The sequence below is a fragment of the Mirounga leonina genome, unplaced genomic scaffold (genome assembly GCF_011800145.1).
Source record: "Mirounga leonina isolate KUSES-001 unplaced genomic scaffold, KU_Mleo_1.0 Mir_174, whole genome shotgun sequence".
In the NCBI taxonomy this organism is placed as follows: Eukaryota; Metazoa; Chordata; class Mammalia; order Carnivora; family Phocidae; genus Mirounga; species Mirounga leonina.
The window spans coordinates 15,602,461-15,617,688 of record NW_023270451.1 but is presented as its reverse complement, the minus strand read 5'-3'; the positions used below and the strand labels follow the sequence as shown (position 1 = coordinate 15,617,688).

Genomic DNA, 15,228 nt, shown 5'->3' with positions numbered 1-15,228 from the left:
CCTTGCGATTTGCTTCTAATGAAAAGAACAGGACAAAAGTGATAAGATATCATTTCTGAAATTAGGTTACAAAGAGAGATCTTACTTGGTCTCACTTCCTCAGCATGAGGAAAGCCAGCTGCCATGCTGGAAGGTGCCCTACAGAGAGGCCAGGATGGTGAGAAACTGAGGGAGGCCTCTGGAAAATAACCTGAAAGGAACTGATCTCTGCTGGTAATCACAGGAGAGCTTGGAAGCAGATCCCCTCTGAGGAGCACCTTCAAATGAGAAAAGAGCTGAATGACACTCTAACTACAACTTCAGGAGCCCTGAAGTCAGAGGCACCCAGTTAGCCTGCACCTGGGTTCCTGTGAGACAGAAAATATGAAATAACATTTACCGTTTTCTGCCACTAAGTTTGTGGTAACTGTTCCACAGCAATAGATAATACAGAGTCCTTGGCCTTTAGTTCCTTCATACACTACATGAATGACTACAGAATGAAGTAAAAGCATTCTCTAAGAAGTTCCCCAGAGTGCTGACTGTTTTCCTGGATTAAAGAATGATGTAAATGATTTTAGATATAGAGCTCTCTTACTTAACATTCTTATTCCTGGTGGTTGGAATTCAGAGTTAAAGACATCAAATGGATGAGAGGAAAAGATGTGAACATGGGCAATAAGAAGGCTCAAACAGAATTACTAAGCCTCTTCTGCCCAGTGTGTCTATATGGCTGTCTCCCTAAGCTGAAATAGTATCCTTTTAAAGTACGAAGGAGAGGGCGCCTGGGTGGCTCAGTTGGTTAAGCGACGGCCTTCGGCTCAGGTCATGATCCTGGAGTCCCTGGATCGAGTCCCGCATCGGGCTTCCTGCTCGGCAGGAAGTCTGCTTCTCCCTCTCACCCTCCCCCCTCTCATGCGCTCTCTCTCTCATTCTCTCTCTCAAATAAATAAATAAAATCTTAAAAAAAAAATAAATAAATAAAGTACAAAGGAGAAAGTGTAAATAAAAACTTAACACTAACATTCTTTAAAAAAAAAAAAACAGACTAAAAATAAAAGCAGTAAGTAAAAATATCACTGCTCTGTAACCTCTAATAAAAAAATAGATCTTGGTTATGATCACCAATGCTTACTAAAACCATTAGGTAAAAAACTCAGGGAGGAAACTTTATAATGGACATTGGCTAACAAATCCACTCTTAATCTCAACAGAATGAAACAGAAAACAAATGACATTAATTATTTGACTTACTATGGTAAAAAAATAATAAAAATAACTGATTCTTACTCTCAAGTGTCTAGATCTAACTCTGAACTTATAGGAAACATGCGAGACAGAGCAACATGTTTAATAGTTATTTTTATTTGACTTAGAAGGCAAATGCATAAAACAATAATATAAACTTGTATCAATGGGCAATGTATAAAGACGTAATCTGTGGCAAAATAAAGAGTACAGAGATGTACAGAAGCAGAGTTTTGTATACTACTAAGCTGTTATTATTCAAACAAGGTTGTTATAAAATATGAATTGTATTCTCCAAGGTAATCATGAATAAAATAGATTAAAAATGTGAAGAAAAAGAGGGGAGTCAAAATAGTACATTATAAAAAAAATCAAGCAAATTAAAAAAAAAAAAGGTAGTGGAAGAATTTAGAAACAAAAACCAAATAAGACCTACAGAAAACATAGGTAGGTGGCACAAAAATATCTCTTTATCAGTAATTATTTTAAATGTAAATAGATTAAACTATTCAATCAAAGGCAGAGATTGACAGGATGGATTAAAAAACCCATAATCTATCTATATGCTATCTACAAGAGATTCACTATAGATACAAAGACTTTAAGAGGTTAAAAGTAAAAGGACGAAAAAAGATACTCCATTAAAATAGTAAGTACAAGAGTTGGAGTGGCTATATTATCAGACAAAATAGATTTTAAGTCAATAGGGTTAAGAGGCTAACAGAACATTACATATTAATAAAAGGCTTAATTCATCAAGAAGAGATAACAATTATAAAAATATATACACCTAAAAAGAGCCCTAAAACACATGATGGAAGTACTGGCAGAATTAAAGAGACAACCAGACAGCACTCCAATGGCAGTTGGAGACTTTAATATCCAACTTTCAATAATGGAGATAGCCCGGGGAGCCTGGGTGGCTCAGTCGTTAACCGTCTGCCTTCGGCTCAGGTCATGATCCCAGGGTCCTGGGATCGAGCCCCACGTCGGGCTCCCTGCTCCGCGGGGAGCCTGCTTCTCCCTCTCCCACTCCCCCTGTTTGTGTTCCCTCTCTCGCTGTGTCTCTCTGTGTCAAATAAATAAATTTTTAAAATAATAATAATAATGGAGATAGCCCATGTAGATAGGGGATCAATAAGAACAGAGCACTTGAACAACAGTATAAATAACCAGACCTAACAGACATATAAAGAACATGCCACTTCATAAAAGAATACAAATTCTTCTCAAGTGTACATGGAACACTTTCCAGGAAAGACCACTGAGTAGGCCACAAAACAAGTCTCAATAAATTTAAAAATACTGAAATCATACAAAGTATCTTCTTCAATGGAATGAAGCCAGAAATCAGTAACAGAAGAACAACTGGAAGATTCATAAATACGAAGACATCCAACAACACACGAACAACCAATTGGTCAAGGGAGAAATCACAAGGGAAATTAGAAAATGCCCTGAGATGAATGAAAATGAAAACGCAACCTACCAAACCTTATAGGATGAAAAGCGTTCAAAGGGAAGTTTATAGCTGTAAATACCTGCATTCGAAAAAAAAAAAAAAAATCACAAATCAATAGACTAAGTGCACACCTTAAGGATCACAAATCAATAGACTAAGTGCACACCTTAAGGAACTGGAAAAAAGGGGCGCCTGGGTGGCTCAGTTGGTTAAGCGACTGCCTTCGGCTCAGATCGTGATCCTGGAGTCCCGGGATCGAGTCCCACATCGGGCTCCCTGCTCAGCGGGGGGTCTGCTTCTCCCTCTGACCCTCTTCCCTCTCGTGCTGTCTCTCATTCTCTCTCTCTCAAATAAATAAATAAAATCTTTAAAAAAAAAAAGGACCTGGAAAAAAGGAGAGCAAAGTAGAACCAAAGCTAGCAAAAGGAAGAAAATAATTAAGACTAGAGATAACCAAAATATAGAAATTAAAAGTTAACTAAATTTGGTTCTTTGACAAGATCAACAAAACTGACATTTAGCTACAATGATTAACAAAAAAAAGAGGGAAAACTCCAATTACTAAAATTAGTTATGAAAGAGAGGGCATTACTGCCTTTACAGAAATAAAAAGGATACGAGAATACTATGAACAACCATATACCAATAAACTGGATAATCTAGATGAAATAGACATATTCTGAAAAACACACCAACTACCAACTCTGACTCAAGAAAGAACAGAAATCTGACTGGACCTACTGTAAGTAAGGAAATGAAAATGTAATAAAAAACCTCCCAACAAACAAAAGTCCTGGACCACATGACTTCACTGATGAATTCTAAGACTCAAAAAATTAACACCAATCCTTTTCAAATTCCTCCAAAAAACTGAAAAGGAACATTTCCTAACTCATAGTGAGGCCAGCATTACCCTGATACCAAAAACAAAGACACACATTTTTCCAAAGAAGACATACAGACGGCCAACAGACACATGAAAAGATGCTCATCACTCATCATCAGGGAAAAAGGAAACAAAACTACAATGAGATACCATCTCACACATGTCAGAATGGCTAACATCAACAATACAAGAAACAATAGATGTTGGTGAGGATGTGGAGAAGGGGAACCCTCTTGCAGTGTTGGTGGGAATGCAAACTGGTGCAGCCACTCTGGAAAACAGTATGGAGGTTGCTCAAAAAGTTAAAAATAGAACTACCCTACCATCCAGCAATCACACAACTGGGTATTTATCCAAAGGACACAAACACAGTGATTTGAAGGGGCACATACACCCCAATATTTACAGCAGCATTATCTACAAAAGCCAAATGATGGAAACAGACCAAATGTCCATTTGCTGATGAATGGATAAAGATATGGTATGTACAGATTACTCAGCCATAAAAAAGAATGAAATCTTGCCATCTGCAACGACCTGGATGAAGCTAGAGAGTATTAGGCTAAATCAGTCAGTCAGAGAAAGACAAATACCATATGACTTCACTCATATGTAGAATTTAAGAAACAAAACAAACAAGCAAAGGGTCGGGGGAGGGAGAAGAGGAGGCAAACCAAGAAACAGATTCTAACTATAGAAAACAAACTGATGGTTACCAGAGGAGAAGTACATGGGGGATGGGTCAAATAGGTGATGGAGATTAAGGAGTGCACTTGCTGTGATGAGCACCAGCTGTTGTATGGAAGTGCTGAATCACTAAATTGATTCTGAAACTAATACCACACTGTGTTAACTAATTGGAATTTAAATAAAAGCTTTAAAAATCAGATATTACAAGAAGACACATCTTTATAAATAAAGATGCAAAAATTACTAACAAACCAAATTCAGCAGGATATTAAAGGGACAATACACCACGCCCAAATGGGATATATCCTAGGAATGCAAGGGTAGTTCAACAAATGAAAATCAATGTAATACTCCTTGACACAGGAAAGCATTTGACAAAATCCAACACTCCCCCATAATAAAAACACTCAATATACTAGGTATAGAAATAAACTTCCTTAACATGATAAAGGATATCTATGAAAAACTCACAGCTAACATCATACTCAATTGTAAAAGACTAAAAACTTTCCACCTAAAGTAAGTAATATGACAAGGATAATTCAGTGTACTACTGGGTGTTCAAGCCAAAAGAAATAAAAGGCATCCAAATTGGAAAGAAAAAAGCAAAACTATCTCTACTGACAGATGATTTGATCCCAACTCTACAAAATACTATTAGAATAAACAAATTCAACAAAGCTTAAAGACAAAACCAACACACAAAAATCAGCTGCATTTCCATACACTAGCAATGAATGACCTGAAAAGAAAATTAAGAAAACAATTCCATTTACAACAGCATAAAAAAGAATAAAATTCTCAAGCTTAAACTTAGCCAAAGAAGCAAAAACACTATACACTGGAAACTACAAAACACTGCTTAAAGAAATTTTACAAAACATAAATGGAACAGGGCTCTGTGTTCTTGGATTGGAGACTATTTATCATTAAGGTGACAGTGCTACCCAAAGCAGTCTAGAGATTCAAAATTCCAACATTTCTGCAAAAATGGAAAAACGAATCCTAAAATTCATATGGAATTTCAAGAATAGCCAAAACAATCTTGAAAAGAAGAACATAGGTGAAGGACACACACTTTTGGATTTCAAAACTTACTACAAAGATACAATAATCAAAATAGTATGGTACTGACACAAGAAGAGACATATAGACCAATGAATAGAATTGAAAGCCCAGAAATAAATCTTTACATCTATAATCAACTGATTTTAAACAAGAACATCTAGACCATTCAATGAACAGTCTCTTCAAAAAATAATGCCAGGAGGGTTAGCCTGGTGATGGGTATTAAAGAGGGCACATATTGAACGGATCACTGGGTATTATACGCAAACAATGAATCATGGAACACTACATCAAAATGGTGTATGTATGGTGATTAACATAACATAATAAATTTTAAAATAACAAAATTTAAAAAAAAATGATGCCAGGAAAACTGGATATCCACTAGCAAAAGAATGAAGTTGGACCCTTACCACACACTATACACAAAAATTAATTCAAATAGTATCAAAGATAGGTGCCTGGGTGGCTTAGTCAGCTAAGTGTTCAACTCCTGATTTTGGCTCAGCTCATGATCTCAGAGTCATGAGATCAAGCCCCGCATTGGGCTCCATGCTAGGCATGGAGTCTGCTTAAGATTCTCTCTCTTCCACTCCCTCTGGTCCTCCACCTCCCCCACTGCTTGTACTCTTGCTCTCTCTCTAAAAGAGAGAAAAAAACATATCAAAGATATAAAGTAAGAGCTAAAACTATAAAACTCCTAGAAGGTAATATAAAGGTAAAACTTCATGACACTGGGGGGTGCTTGGGTGGCTCAGTCAGTTAAGCCTTCAGCTCAGGTTATGATCTCAGGGTCCTGCGATTGAGCCCCGCATCAGGCTACCCACTCAGCAGGGAGCTTGCTTCTCCCTCTCCCTCTGCCACTCCCCCTGCTTGTGCTTTCCCGATCTCTCTGTCAAATAAATGAAATCTTAAAAAAAATAAAAAAATAAAACTTCATGACATTGGATTTAGCAATGATTTCTTGAATATGACAACAAAAGCACAGGCAACAAATGAAAGCAAAATAGATAAACTGTACTTCAAAATTAAAATCACTGTGCAAAGTATACCACCAAGAAAGTGAAAAGAAAACCCACAGAATGGGAGAAAATACTTGCCAATCACATATCTGATAAGGGTTTCATATCCAGAATACATAAAAAACTCTTACAATTCAACAACAAAATGACAACCCAATTACCAAAAGCACAAAGAACTTTTTTTTTTTTTTAAGATTTTATTTATTTTTATTTGAGAGAGAGAGAATGAGAGACAGAGAGCACGAGAGGGAAGAGGGCAGAGGGAGAAGCAGACCCCCTGCTGAGCAGGGAGCCCGATGGAGCCCGGGACTCCAGGATCATGACCTGAGCCAAAGGCAGTCGCTTAACCAACTGAGCCACCCAGGCACCCAAGCACAAAGAACTTTTATCGACAGTTTGCCAAAGGAGATATACAAATGGCCAATCAACATATGAAAAGATACACAACCTCAGTCAATAGGGAAATGCAAATAAAAACCACAAGGAGATACTACTTCAAAACTAACAGTTATAATTTTTTTAATGAAAAAAATAAGTGTTGGCAAGGATATGGAATAACTGGAACCTTTGTATACTGCTGGTGGGGATGTAAAATGGTACAGCCATGGTGGAAAATAGTTTGGCAGGTGCTCAAAGAGTGAAAAAGAATTATCACACAACCCAGCAATCCCACTCCTAGGTACAGACTCAAAAGAAATTAAAACAGGGACTCAGATACTTGTATGTGAATGTTTACAACAGCCTTACTCACAATAGCCAAAAGGTGGAAATAAAACAAGTGTCTATCAACAGACGAATGGGTAAAGAAAATGTGCTACATCTACATAGTGGAATATTTAGCCATAAAAAAGGATGAAGTTCTTATTTTACAATATGGATGAACCTTGGAAACATTATCCTAGGTTAAATAAATCAAAGACAAAAAGACAAATATTGCATGATCCCACCTAGAGGAAATATCTAGAACAGGCAAGTTCAGAGACAGTGAAAGTAAATTAGAGATTACCAGGGGCTGAGGCAAAAGGAGGAGTAAGAAATTACTGCTTAATGGATATAGTTTCTCTATGGGGCAATGAAAAAATTTTGCAAATAGACGGTTGTGATGGTTGCACAACACTGAGAATGTAATTAATGCTACTAGATTATACACTTAAAAATGGCTAAAATGGAAAGTTTTCTTTTATATATATTTTATCACAAGAAAAAAGATAATCAACTGCTTAATGCAAATAGTAACAGTGTATTATGAGGCTTACTACATATGTAGAAGTATAATATACAACAACAACAGCACAAAAAACAGGAGAAGCATTCTGTTTTAAGTTTCTTATGTTACACTTCAAGTGGAAAATGTTACTTGACGGTAGACTAGGGTAAGTTAGTCGGGTAAGTTAAAGATGTATTTTATAAACCTCAGGGCAACTACTAAAGACAAAGTGAAACAAAAGAAAAGAGTACACCTGACAATGGAGATAAAATGGAACAATTAAAAAAAAAAACCACTATGAGTTCAAAAGAAGATAAAAAAAACAAAAATCAGATATGGTAAAAAGAAAAGAAAAGAGCAATATGGTAGACTTAACCCCAACCTTACTGATAATTATACTGAATGCAAATGACCTAAATATTCCATTTAAAGACACGTATTCTCAGACTGGATATTTAAAAAGCAAGATCATGGAGCCTCTACTTCTGCCTAGGATGTAGAAAGTCACAACATACCATCTCTCCTATCCTAAAAATTAGTAAAGACTGGATAATCTATAAAAACATGAACCCATGAGGAAACTGAGGCTACAAGAAAACCAAGTGATTTGAATTCCAAAGAACAGTAAAACCTCTCTTAGAAGACAGCAGACACTTTAGGTGATGAAAAACAAGACTGTAAAAGCGTCACACATCAAAACTCTAATACACTAATGATGGAAGTCCAAATTAGGACATGGTGCCACTTGGGAAAAAAGTCAGGAAAAAGACTGGGGAGTGAGCATGGACTAGCTATGCTAAAGATATACCCTTGGACTTCAAAACTCTGAAAATGGAAAATGAATGGTTCTCACCGTCCATAAAATCTATAATAGGCAAGCTGAAGTCCAAGCTGAATAAATGTATCAGGGTGAAGCATCTTCTTCTTGGTTAGCTTTTTGCCAAAAGATGTAAAGGCATACACCACAACCTGCAGATCAGATGCCTAACAAAAAAAATTAAATGGGAAAAGTGAAAAATCAGCCAAGAAGAACATCCCAAAGATAACCAAATCATCATTTGCATTAATCATTACATATAAAAAATTTAAAGGTATCAAAGCTATAATTTAAAATATTTTAATGTTGTTTGGGCACCTGAGCCCAGTCAGTTAAGCATCAGACTCTTGATTTCAGCCCAGGTCATGATAACAGGGTCGTGAGATCGAGCCCCATATCTGTCCGTGCTCAGCGGGGAGTCTGCTTGAGATTCTTATTCTGCCTTCTCCTTCTGCCACCACCAACCCCCCACCATGCTTGTGCTCTCGCTCTCTAAAATAAATAAATCTTTAAAAATAAATAAGTAAAATGTTTTATGTTATCATGCTTGGATGATAGCCAAAATTTTTATGTGGTAGTTAAAAGAAGAAGCATTAGTATCTAAGAAAGAAAAGTTAAAAATCTACCTGCTTGAGATATTGGGCTTTAGCTTGATTAATGTCGTTTAGTATTTTATCATCCACAGTGAAAACAAGCTCCTCTGGAAGTGATAGATCCCGTACTTTTTCTGAACCCTGAAAACAGAGAAAAGACTTAAAAATGTTAAATCAAAAGACTATTAAGGAAAAAAACTGGGGGCGCCTGGGTGGCTCAGTTGGTTAAGCGACTGCCTTCGGCTCAGGTCATGATCCTGGAGTCCCAGGATCGAGTCCCGCATCGGGCTCCCTGCTCGGCAGGGAGTCTGCTTCTCCCTCTGACCCTCTTCCCTCTCATGCTCTCTGTCTCTCATTCTCTCTGTCTCAAATAAATAAATAAAATCTTAAAAAAAAAAAACAAAAAAACAAAAAAAAAAAACTGGGTGTCGGAGCCACTGCCGCCAAGTCTGATGCCCGCCCGCCGAACATGCACTCCCAATTCCTTTTGGTTCTAAGTCCAAAATGGCAACTCTCAAAGATCAGCTGATTCAAAATCTTCTTAAGGAAGAACATACCCCCCAGAATAAGATTACAGTTGTTGGGGTTGGTGCTGTTGGCATGGCTTGTGCCATCAGTATCTTAATGAAGGACTTGGCAGATGAACTTGCTCTTGATGTCATGGAAGACAAACTGAAGGGAGAGCTGATGGATCTCCAGCATGGCAGCCTTTTCCTTAGAACACCAAAAATTGTCTCTGGCAAAAATTATAATGTGACTGCAAACTCCAAGCTGGTTATTATCACAGCTGGGGCACATCAGCAAGAGGGAGAAAGCCGTCTCAATTTGGTCCAGCGTAATGTGAACATCTTTAAGTTCATCATTCCTAATATCGTACAATACAGCCCAAACTGCAAGTTGCTTGTCTTTTCCAATCCAGTGGATATCTTGACCTATGTGGCTTGGAAGATAAGTGGCTTTCCCAAAAACCGTGTTATTAGAAGCGGTTGCAATCTGGATTCAGCTTGGTTCCGTTACCTAATGGGGGAAAGACTGGGAGTTCACCCATTAAGCTGTCACGGGTGGGTCCTTGGGGAGCATGGAGACTCCAGTGTGCCTGTATGGAGTGGAGTGAACGTTGCTGGTGTCTCTCTGAAGAATCTGCACCCTGACTTAGGCACTGATGCAGATAAGGAACAGTGGAAAGAGGTTCACAAACAGGTGGTTGACAGTGCCTATGAGGTGATCAAACTGAAAGGCTACACTTCCTGGACCATTGGACTGTCTGTGGCAGATTTGGCAGAAAGTATAATGAAGAATCTTAGGCGGGTGCATCCAACTTCCCCCATGATTGAGGGTCTCTATGGAATTAAAGATGATGTCTTCCTTAGTGTTCCTTGCATCTTGGGACAGAATGGAATTTCAGATGTTGTGAAGGTGACTCTGACTCCTGAGGAGGAGGCCTGTTTGAAGAAGAGTGGAGACACACTTTGGGGTATCCAAAAGGAGCTGCAGTTTTAAAGTTTTATAATGTTCCACTTCACTGTCTAGACCACAACAGGATTTTAGTTGGAGGTTGTATGTATTGCCCTTACTATCTGATCTGTTACTCAAGTAATATTAAAATGGCCTAAGAAAAAAACATCCGTTTCCTAAAGTTCCAAATAGGAATGGTTCACCAAACCCTGCAGCTGTATCCTGATGCTGGATGATACCTGGCTTTGTAGCCCTAAGTTGGTTAACGTAAGTTAGCCCCACCGTCTGCCAGTAATGCAGAGCTGCGGTTGCTCTTCACACCAGATGTGTGTTTACTGTGTGTTCTGTCACTTCTGGTTCCTTCCCCCAACACCCCACATGCCTAGTCCATCTTTTCCGGTCAGTCACATCCTGGGATCCAATGTATAAATTCAGTATTGCATGTATTGTGCGTAACTGTTCTAAAGGATCTTATTTTCTGTACCATATATATCAGAATATAGGGTACATGGCCATATAATGTAAAAAGACAATGCAACCAACTATCCTAAGTGTCATACAAACTAAAATACCAAATAAATTTTGAACAGTGAAAAAAAAAAAGAAAAAAAATGAAACATTTTTTCTAACATACCTTCCATCTTCCTTCATTCTCAAAAATCTTCTCATCAACATAATGGCTGATGTTTACCAAAGCCATTGCATCAAAAGGAGCATGCTAAAATGAAAATACACAAGATTTTGAATACTTTATGTCAACTTAAAACTTGACCCAATATTTTATTTTCAATTTCCCTCCCCTCCAATCTTAATACATACTAAAGTGCAGAATTCCAATGCTTCACCTAAAGACTAAGACACAGATATCCCGCAGCATAGTAAGTGACTGATGTATTTTATTTGCTGCAAAAGAACAAATACTTAAAGTTGGAAGCACCTAATTAGGGATCTTGAGGTAATGGGGAGGGGTATAAAGCATCCATGAACAATCTAGAGAAAATAACTGCTATTTAAATTGGAAATGAAAGCAGGTATATGTGTGCAGTGCTAAGATGTTCTGAAATTTTAAAAGCACTGTGCAACAAGCAAAGGAGGATGATAGACTTTCTGAAGGCTAAACTGAGCATTCATATGAACTTTATCGGTAAATACATAGGCCATCACTCCTAGGTGAGTATTAAGAAGCATAATCAGTTTGTGTTTCTGACTAGAAGAGTGTTCAGATGTGGCAGAAATAATTCTCAATGTTTAAGGAATGCTGGAAAGATGGTCTGAGTTACAGGAGTATTACAGGTTTGACAGCTATACTGAAACAAAGGAACTGGAGCTAATGAATTTTTCCATCATTTATTCTGGAAGACAAACTTTTTCCCTTTTTTCTCCATGTCCTTTGGCGACAATTACATCAGACAGCTTTTTTCCTCCATGTTACTGCTATCACTTTACATTAAACAGTTACCATTCATGAACTGAATGTGGCACTACCAGCCCTGGAGAGAAAGAAGGGAGGCTTAAGATATGGACTAGCATACTTGGGTCCACATTCAGAGGAGCAAATTAGGTGTCTTAAGTATCACCCTAACATTACAGAGTTCTGTTGGCCTATCTCACAGCCCAGTGGAGCCTAGAAGTACAGTATGAATACTGTTACCAACTAGATAGCAGCCACAACATCAGGAAAGACTCTTGAGGGAGGTCAGAAGAAGATGCACGAGCAACTCACCCCATCTGTCCTTTGACATAATAATGAGACTCACAGGTCATTGACAAGCCTATTCTCTAACTGCATCTTACAATTTTACAAAGAATGTGCACAGATATCACGTATTGTTTCATTTGAGACAGTAAAATTAATTTCTAACTCTTTTACTGGACCCAGTAAGAAAGAGCAAAACTGAAGGACAAAAGTCTCTCTGTGGTAATTCTACCTACCCATCTCATGGTGGAAAACTAATCATTAATTTAAAGAAAAATGTTAGGAAATATGAAAACTTCATATGCTTTCCTGATGTTTTATTTGTTCATATAGTTTTTTTTTTTTATATGGAGACAATATGTATAACATACTTTTTAGGAATGAGGGCTTCAATCCTGTGTCCAAACTCTGCCATTTCCCAGTTGTGCAACTGTTGAAGTTACTTAATTCTTTAAGTAAACAGGCTCATCTATTAGTGGGGGTAATAATCATATAGTTGGTGTGAAAAATGATTTTAATAATGCTTATAAAGTGTTTCCTACAGAATGTGGACCACAGCAATAATCAGTAACTGCTGTTACTAATTTAACTGTTTATTACATGCTTCCTATGTGCCCTTCACAAAGCCAAATGATAAACCCTAGATGGGTAAGACAAAATAGTTGACCCCAGGATTTTAAATCTCAAGAGGGAAATGTAATTAACTACTACTGTAATTGCAAAGTACATATTTAAGCACCAGTGGAATAGAGCAGCAACATGGCATTGCATCTAGAACAGACCAACTTTTACAGTATACAGCTCACCCTTGAACAATGCTGACCTCCGATGCAATCAAAATCCACATATAACTTTTCACTCCCCAGAACTAACTTAATTACTAATTGCCTATTGTTGACCAGAACATAACATTTGCCAATAACAAAAACAGTCAATTAACATGTTTTGTGTTATAAGTATTATGCACTGTATTCTTACAATAAAGACAGAGAAAACAAAATGTTATTAAGAAAATCATAAGGAAGAGAAAATACATTTATTGTACAGTACAGGAGTAGAATAAGGCACCACACATCTCCTCATCCCCACCCAAAGTTAGCAAAGCTACCCAGGAATGTGGGAAACTTCATTTTCAAGCAGAGTCCAGGGAAAGGCAGAGAACTGGGGAAGGCACAGCACTGTTATCCTTCTATCTATGTTGCTTTCTCCACCTGACCCCTCCACATGGTTCTAACTCAGTTTCTGCTTGTGAGAAATGCTGGCAAGCTGCTCCCTGAAGTAGTTCTCTGCCTTAGAGAACTTTCAGCACCTCAGACAGCGCTCCTTCCTGCCTTGGGCTTTACAGCCCGCATTACTTACTACCTAGTGCTATCCTGCCCCAAGTGTTCTCCTGGACCCCTGAGGGTGGAGGGAGGATGCAGATTATCATTCTGCAGTCCTTGGCCAACTGTGGACAATGACTGGTCTTGGCACCTCACTGAGAATCCCTCTCCAGAGCCGGTTCCTTCGCAACTTTTTATTCAAGATCTCAGGGAACCAAACTCTGCACAGGTAGTGGGGTGAAGAGTACCACAAGCAGGTGAGAGCCTGCTGTTTCAGCCTTCTCAGCATTTCTCCACCACCTTCCCTTTACTTTTAGTCATTTGGCAAATTCTACCCTATTTTACAATCAAAATATAAAATATGCATTTATTGAAAAAAATCCATGTATTTAAGTGGACCCACATAGTTCAAACCCATGTTGTTCAAAGGCCAACTATATACACTTCACTAATGATGTTTTACACAGGTTACAAGAGAAACCAACATGGGATTTTTAAAAGCAGATTATCTAGGGGAGATAATCAATTTTATAAATAAATGGGTGTTAATACATACACATAAAAGATGTCCATACACTTACTACAAGAAAGATCTCATTTGTGCTGAGATATGTGTTCATTATGGGACCAATATTCTTTATTTAGATAACAAAGATCATTAAAGTTATTTTCATCCTGAATTTGAGCAAATAGCAAGAGTTTAGTACTATTAGTAAAAATCAAAGTAGTGCAATGTGGTTTTTTTGGGGGGGCGGGTTGAGGGCTGGAAGTGAGGAAGGCAAGTAAAATGATGAGTTCTTGATGATGAGAACAATTGAATCTTATGTAACAATATAACATCCACTTTGAACAATATACAATGAAACAAAATTCTCAAAATAAAAATAATACGTAAAAACTAGAGAGGAATAACTGCTCCATCAACTGATGAATGGGTAAAGAAGATGTGGTATACATACACAATGGAGTATGACTCAGCCATAAAAAGGGAAAAAGTTCTGCCATTTGGAACAACATGGATGGAGCTAGAGAGTATTATGCTAAGCTAAATGAGTCAGAGAAAGACAAATACCATATGATTTCACTCATATGTGGAATTTAACAAGCAAAACAAATGAGCAAAGGGAACAGTAAAGAGAAAGACAAAGAAACAAGACTCTTAGCCAAAGAGAACAAACTGATGGTTATCAGAGGGGAGGTGGGTAGGGGTGAGCAAAAGAGGTGATGGGGATTAAGGAGTTCACTTGCAGTGATGAGCATCAGGTGATGTATGGAATTGTTGAATCACTATATTGTATACTTGAAACTAATATTACCCTGTGTGTTAACTGGAATTTAAACGAAGACTTAAAAAAAAAAAAAAAAGACTAACTGCAAGCTACCTATATAATAATGGTCAATGAAACTATTAAACTAGGGAAGAGAACATGCACAGGAGGGAAAAAGTGAGACTAACATTAAGGTCTGAATCAGTAGATAGGAAAAGACCATTAAGATGGAGGCAGAGTCGGAATACGTATGAGGAGGGTAACTGACTGTAGCAGACAGGTCGAAGAGACATAGAGGAAGATGCTAAGAAGTAGTTAGCTACTTTATAAGGATAGTTTTCCAGGAAATAGTGAGGATATAAACCAGACTGAGAAAGTCAAGAAGAATAAAAGAAAGAACCCAAGAGAAGAAAACTGAGGCAATTAACAAGAAATATTTTGTCAACAATGAACTCCAAGAGGAAAGACAAATCTTTAAAAGGACTCATAGCAACCTTTCACTCTGATGAGTTACT

General features: G+C 37.7%; 2 protein-coding genes across 3 annotated transcripts in view; one reads left to right on the top strand and one right to left on the bottom strand.

Annotated features, from left to right (window-relative positions):
* Positions 1-15,228, bottom strand: part of CROT (carnitine O-octanoyltransferase) — a 51,417-nt gene that overhangs the window by 4,493 nt on the left and 31,696 nt on the right. For both annotated transcript variants that reach the window (XM_035020482.1, XM_035020483.1), the window contains 3 exons: positions 11,062-11,145; positions 9,006-9,113; positions 8,416-8,546 (listed from right to left, as the gene is read on the bottom strand). In XM_035020482.1, coding sequence (XP_034876373.1) covers positions 8,416-8,546; positions 9,006-9,113; positions 11,062-11,145 — 323 coding nt within the window. The remainder of the gene's footprint in view (positions 1-8,415; positions 8,547-9,005; positions 9,114-11,061; positions 11,146-15,228) is intronic.
* On the top strand, positions 9,452-10,511 carry LOC118020711 (L-lactate dehydrogenase A chain-like). Its single transcript, XM_035020484.1, has one exon. It carries the CDS (start codon positions 9,477-9,479, stop codon positions 10,470-10,472), a length of 996 nt encoding a protein of 331 aa, XP_034876375.1. The 5' UTR covers positions 9,452-9,476; the 3' UTR covers positions 10,473-10,511.

Coding starts and splice junctions, on each gene's coding strand:
- LOC118020711 (XM_035020484.1), top strand. CDS start 9,477: ATGGCAACTCTCAAAGATCAGCTGATTCAAAATCTTCTTAAGGAAGAA.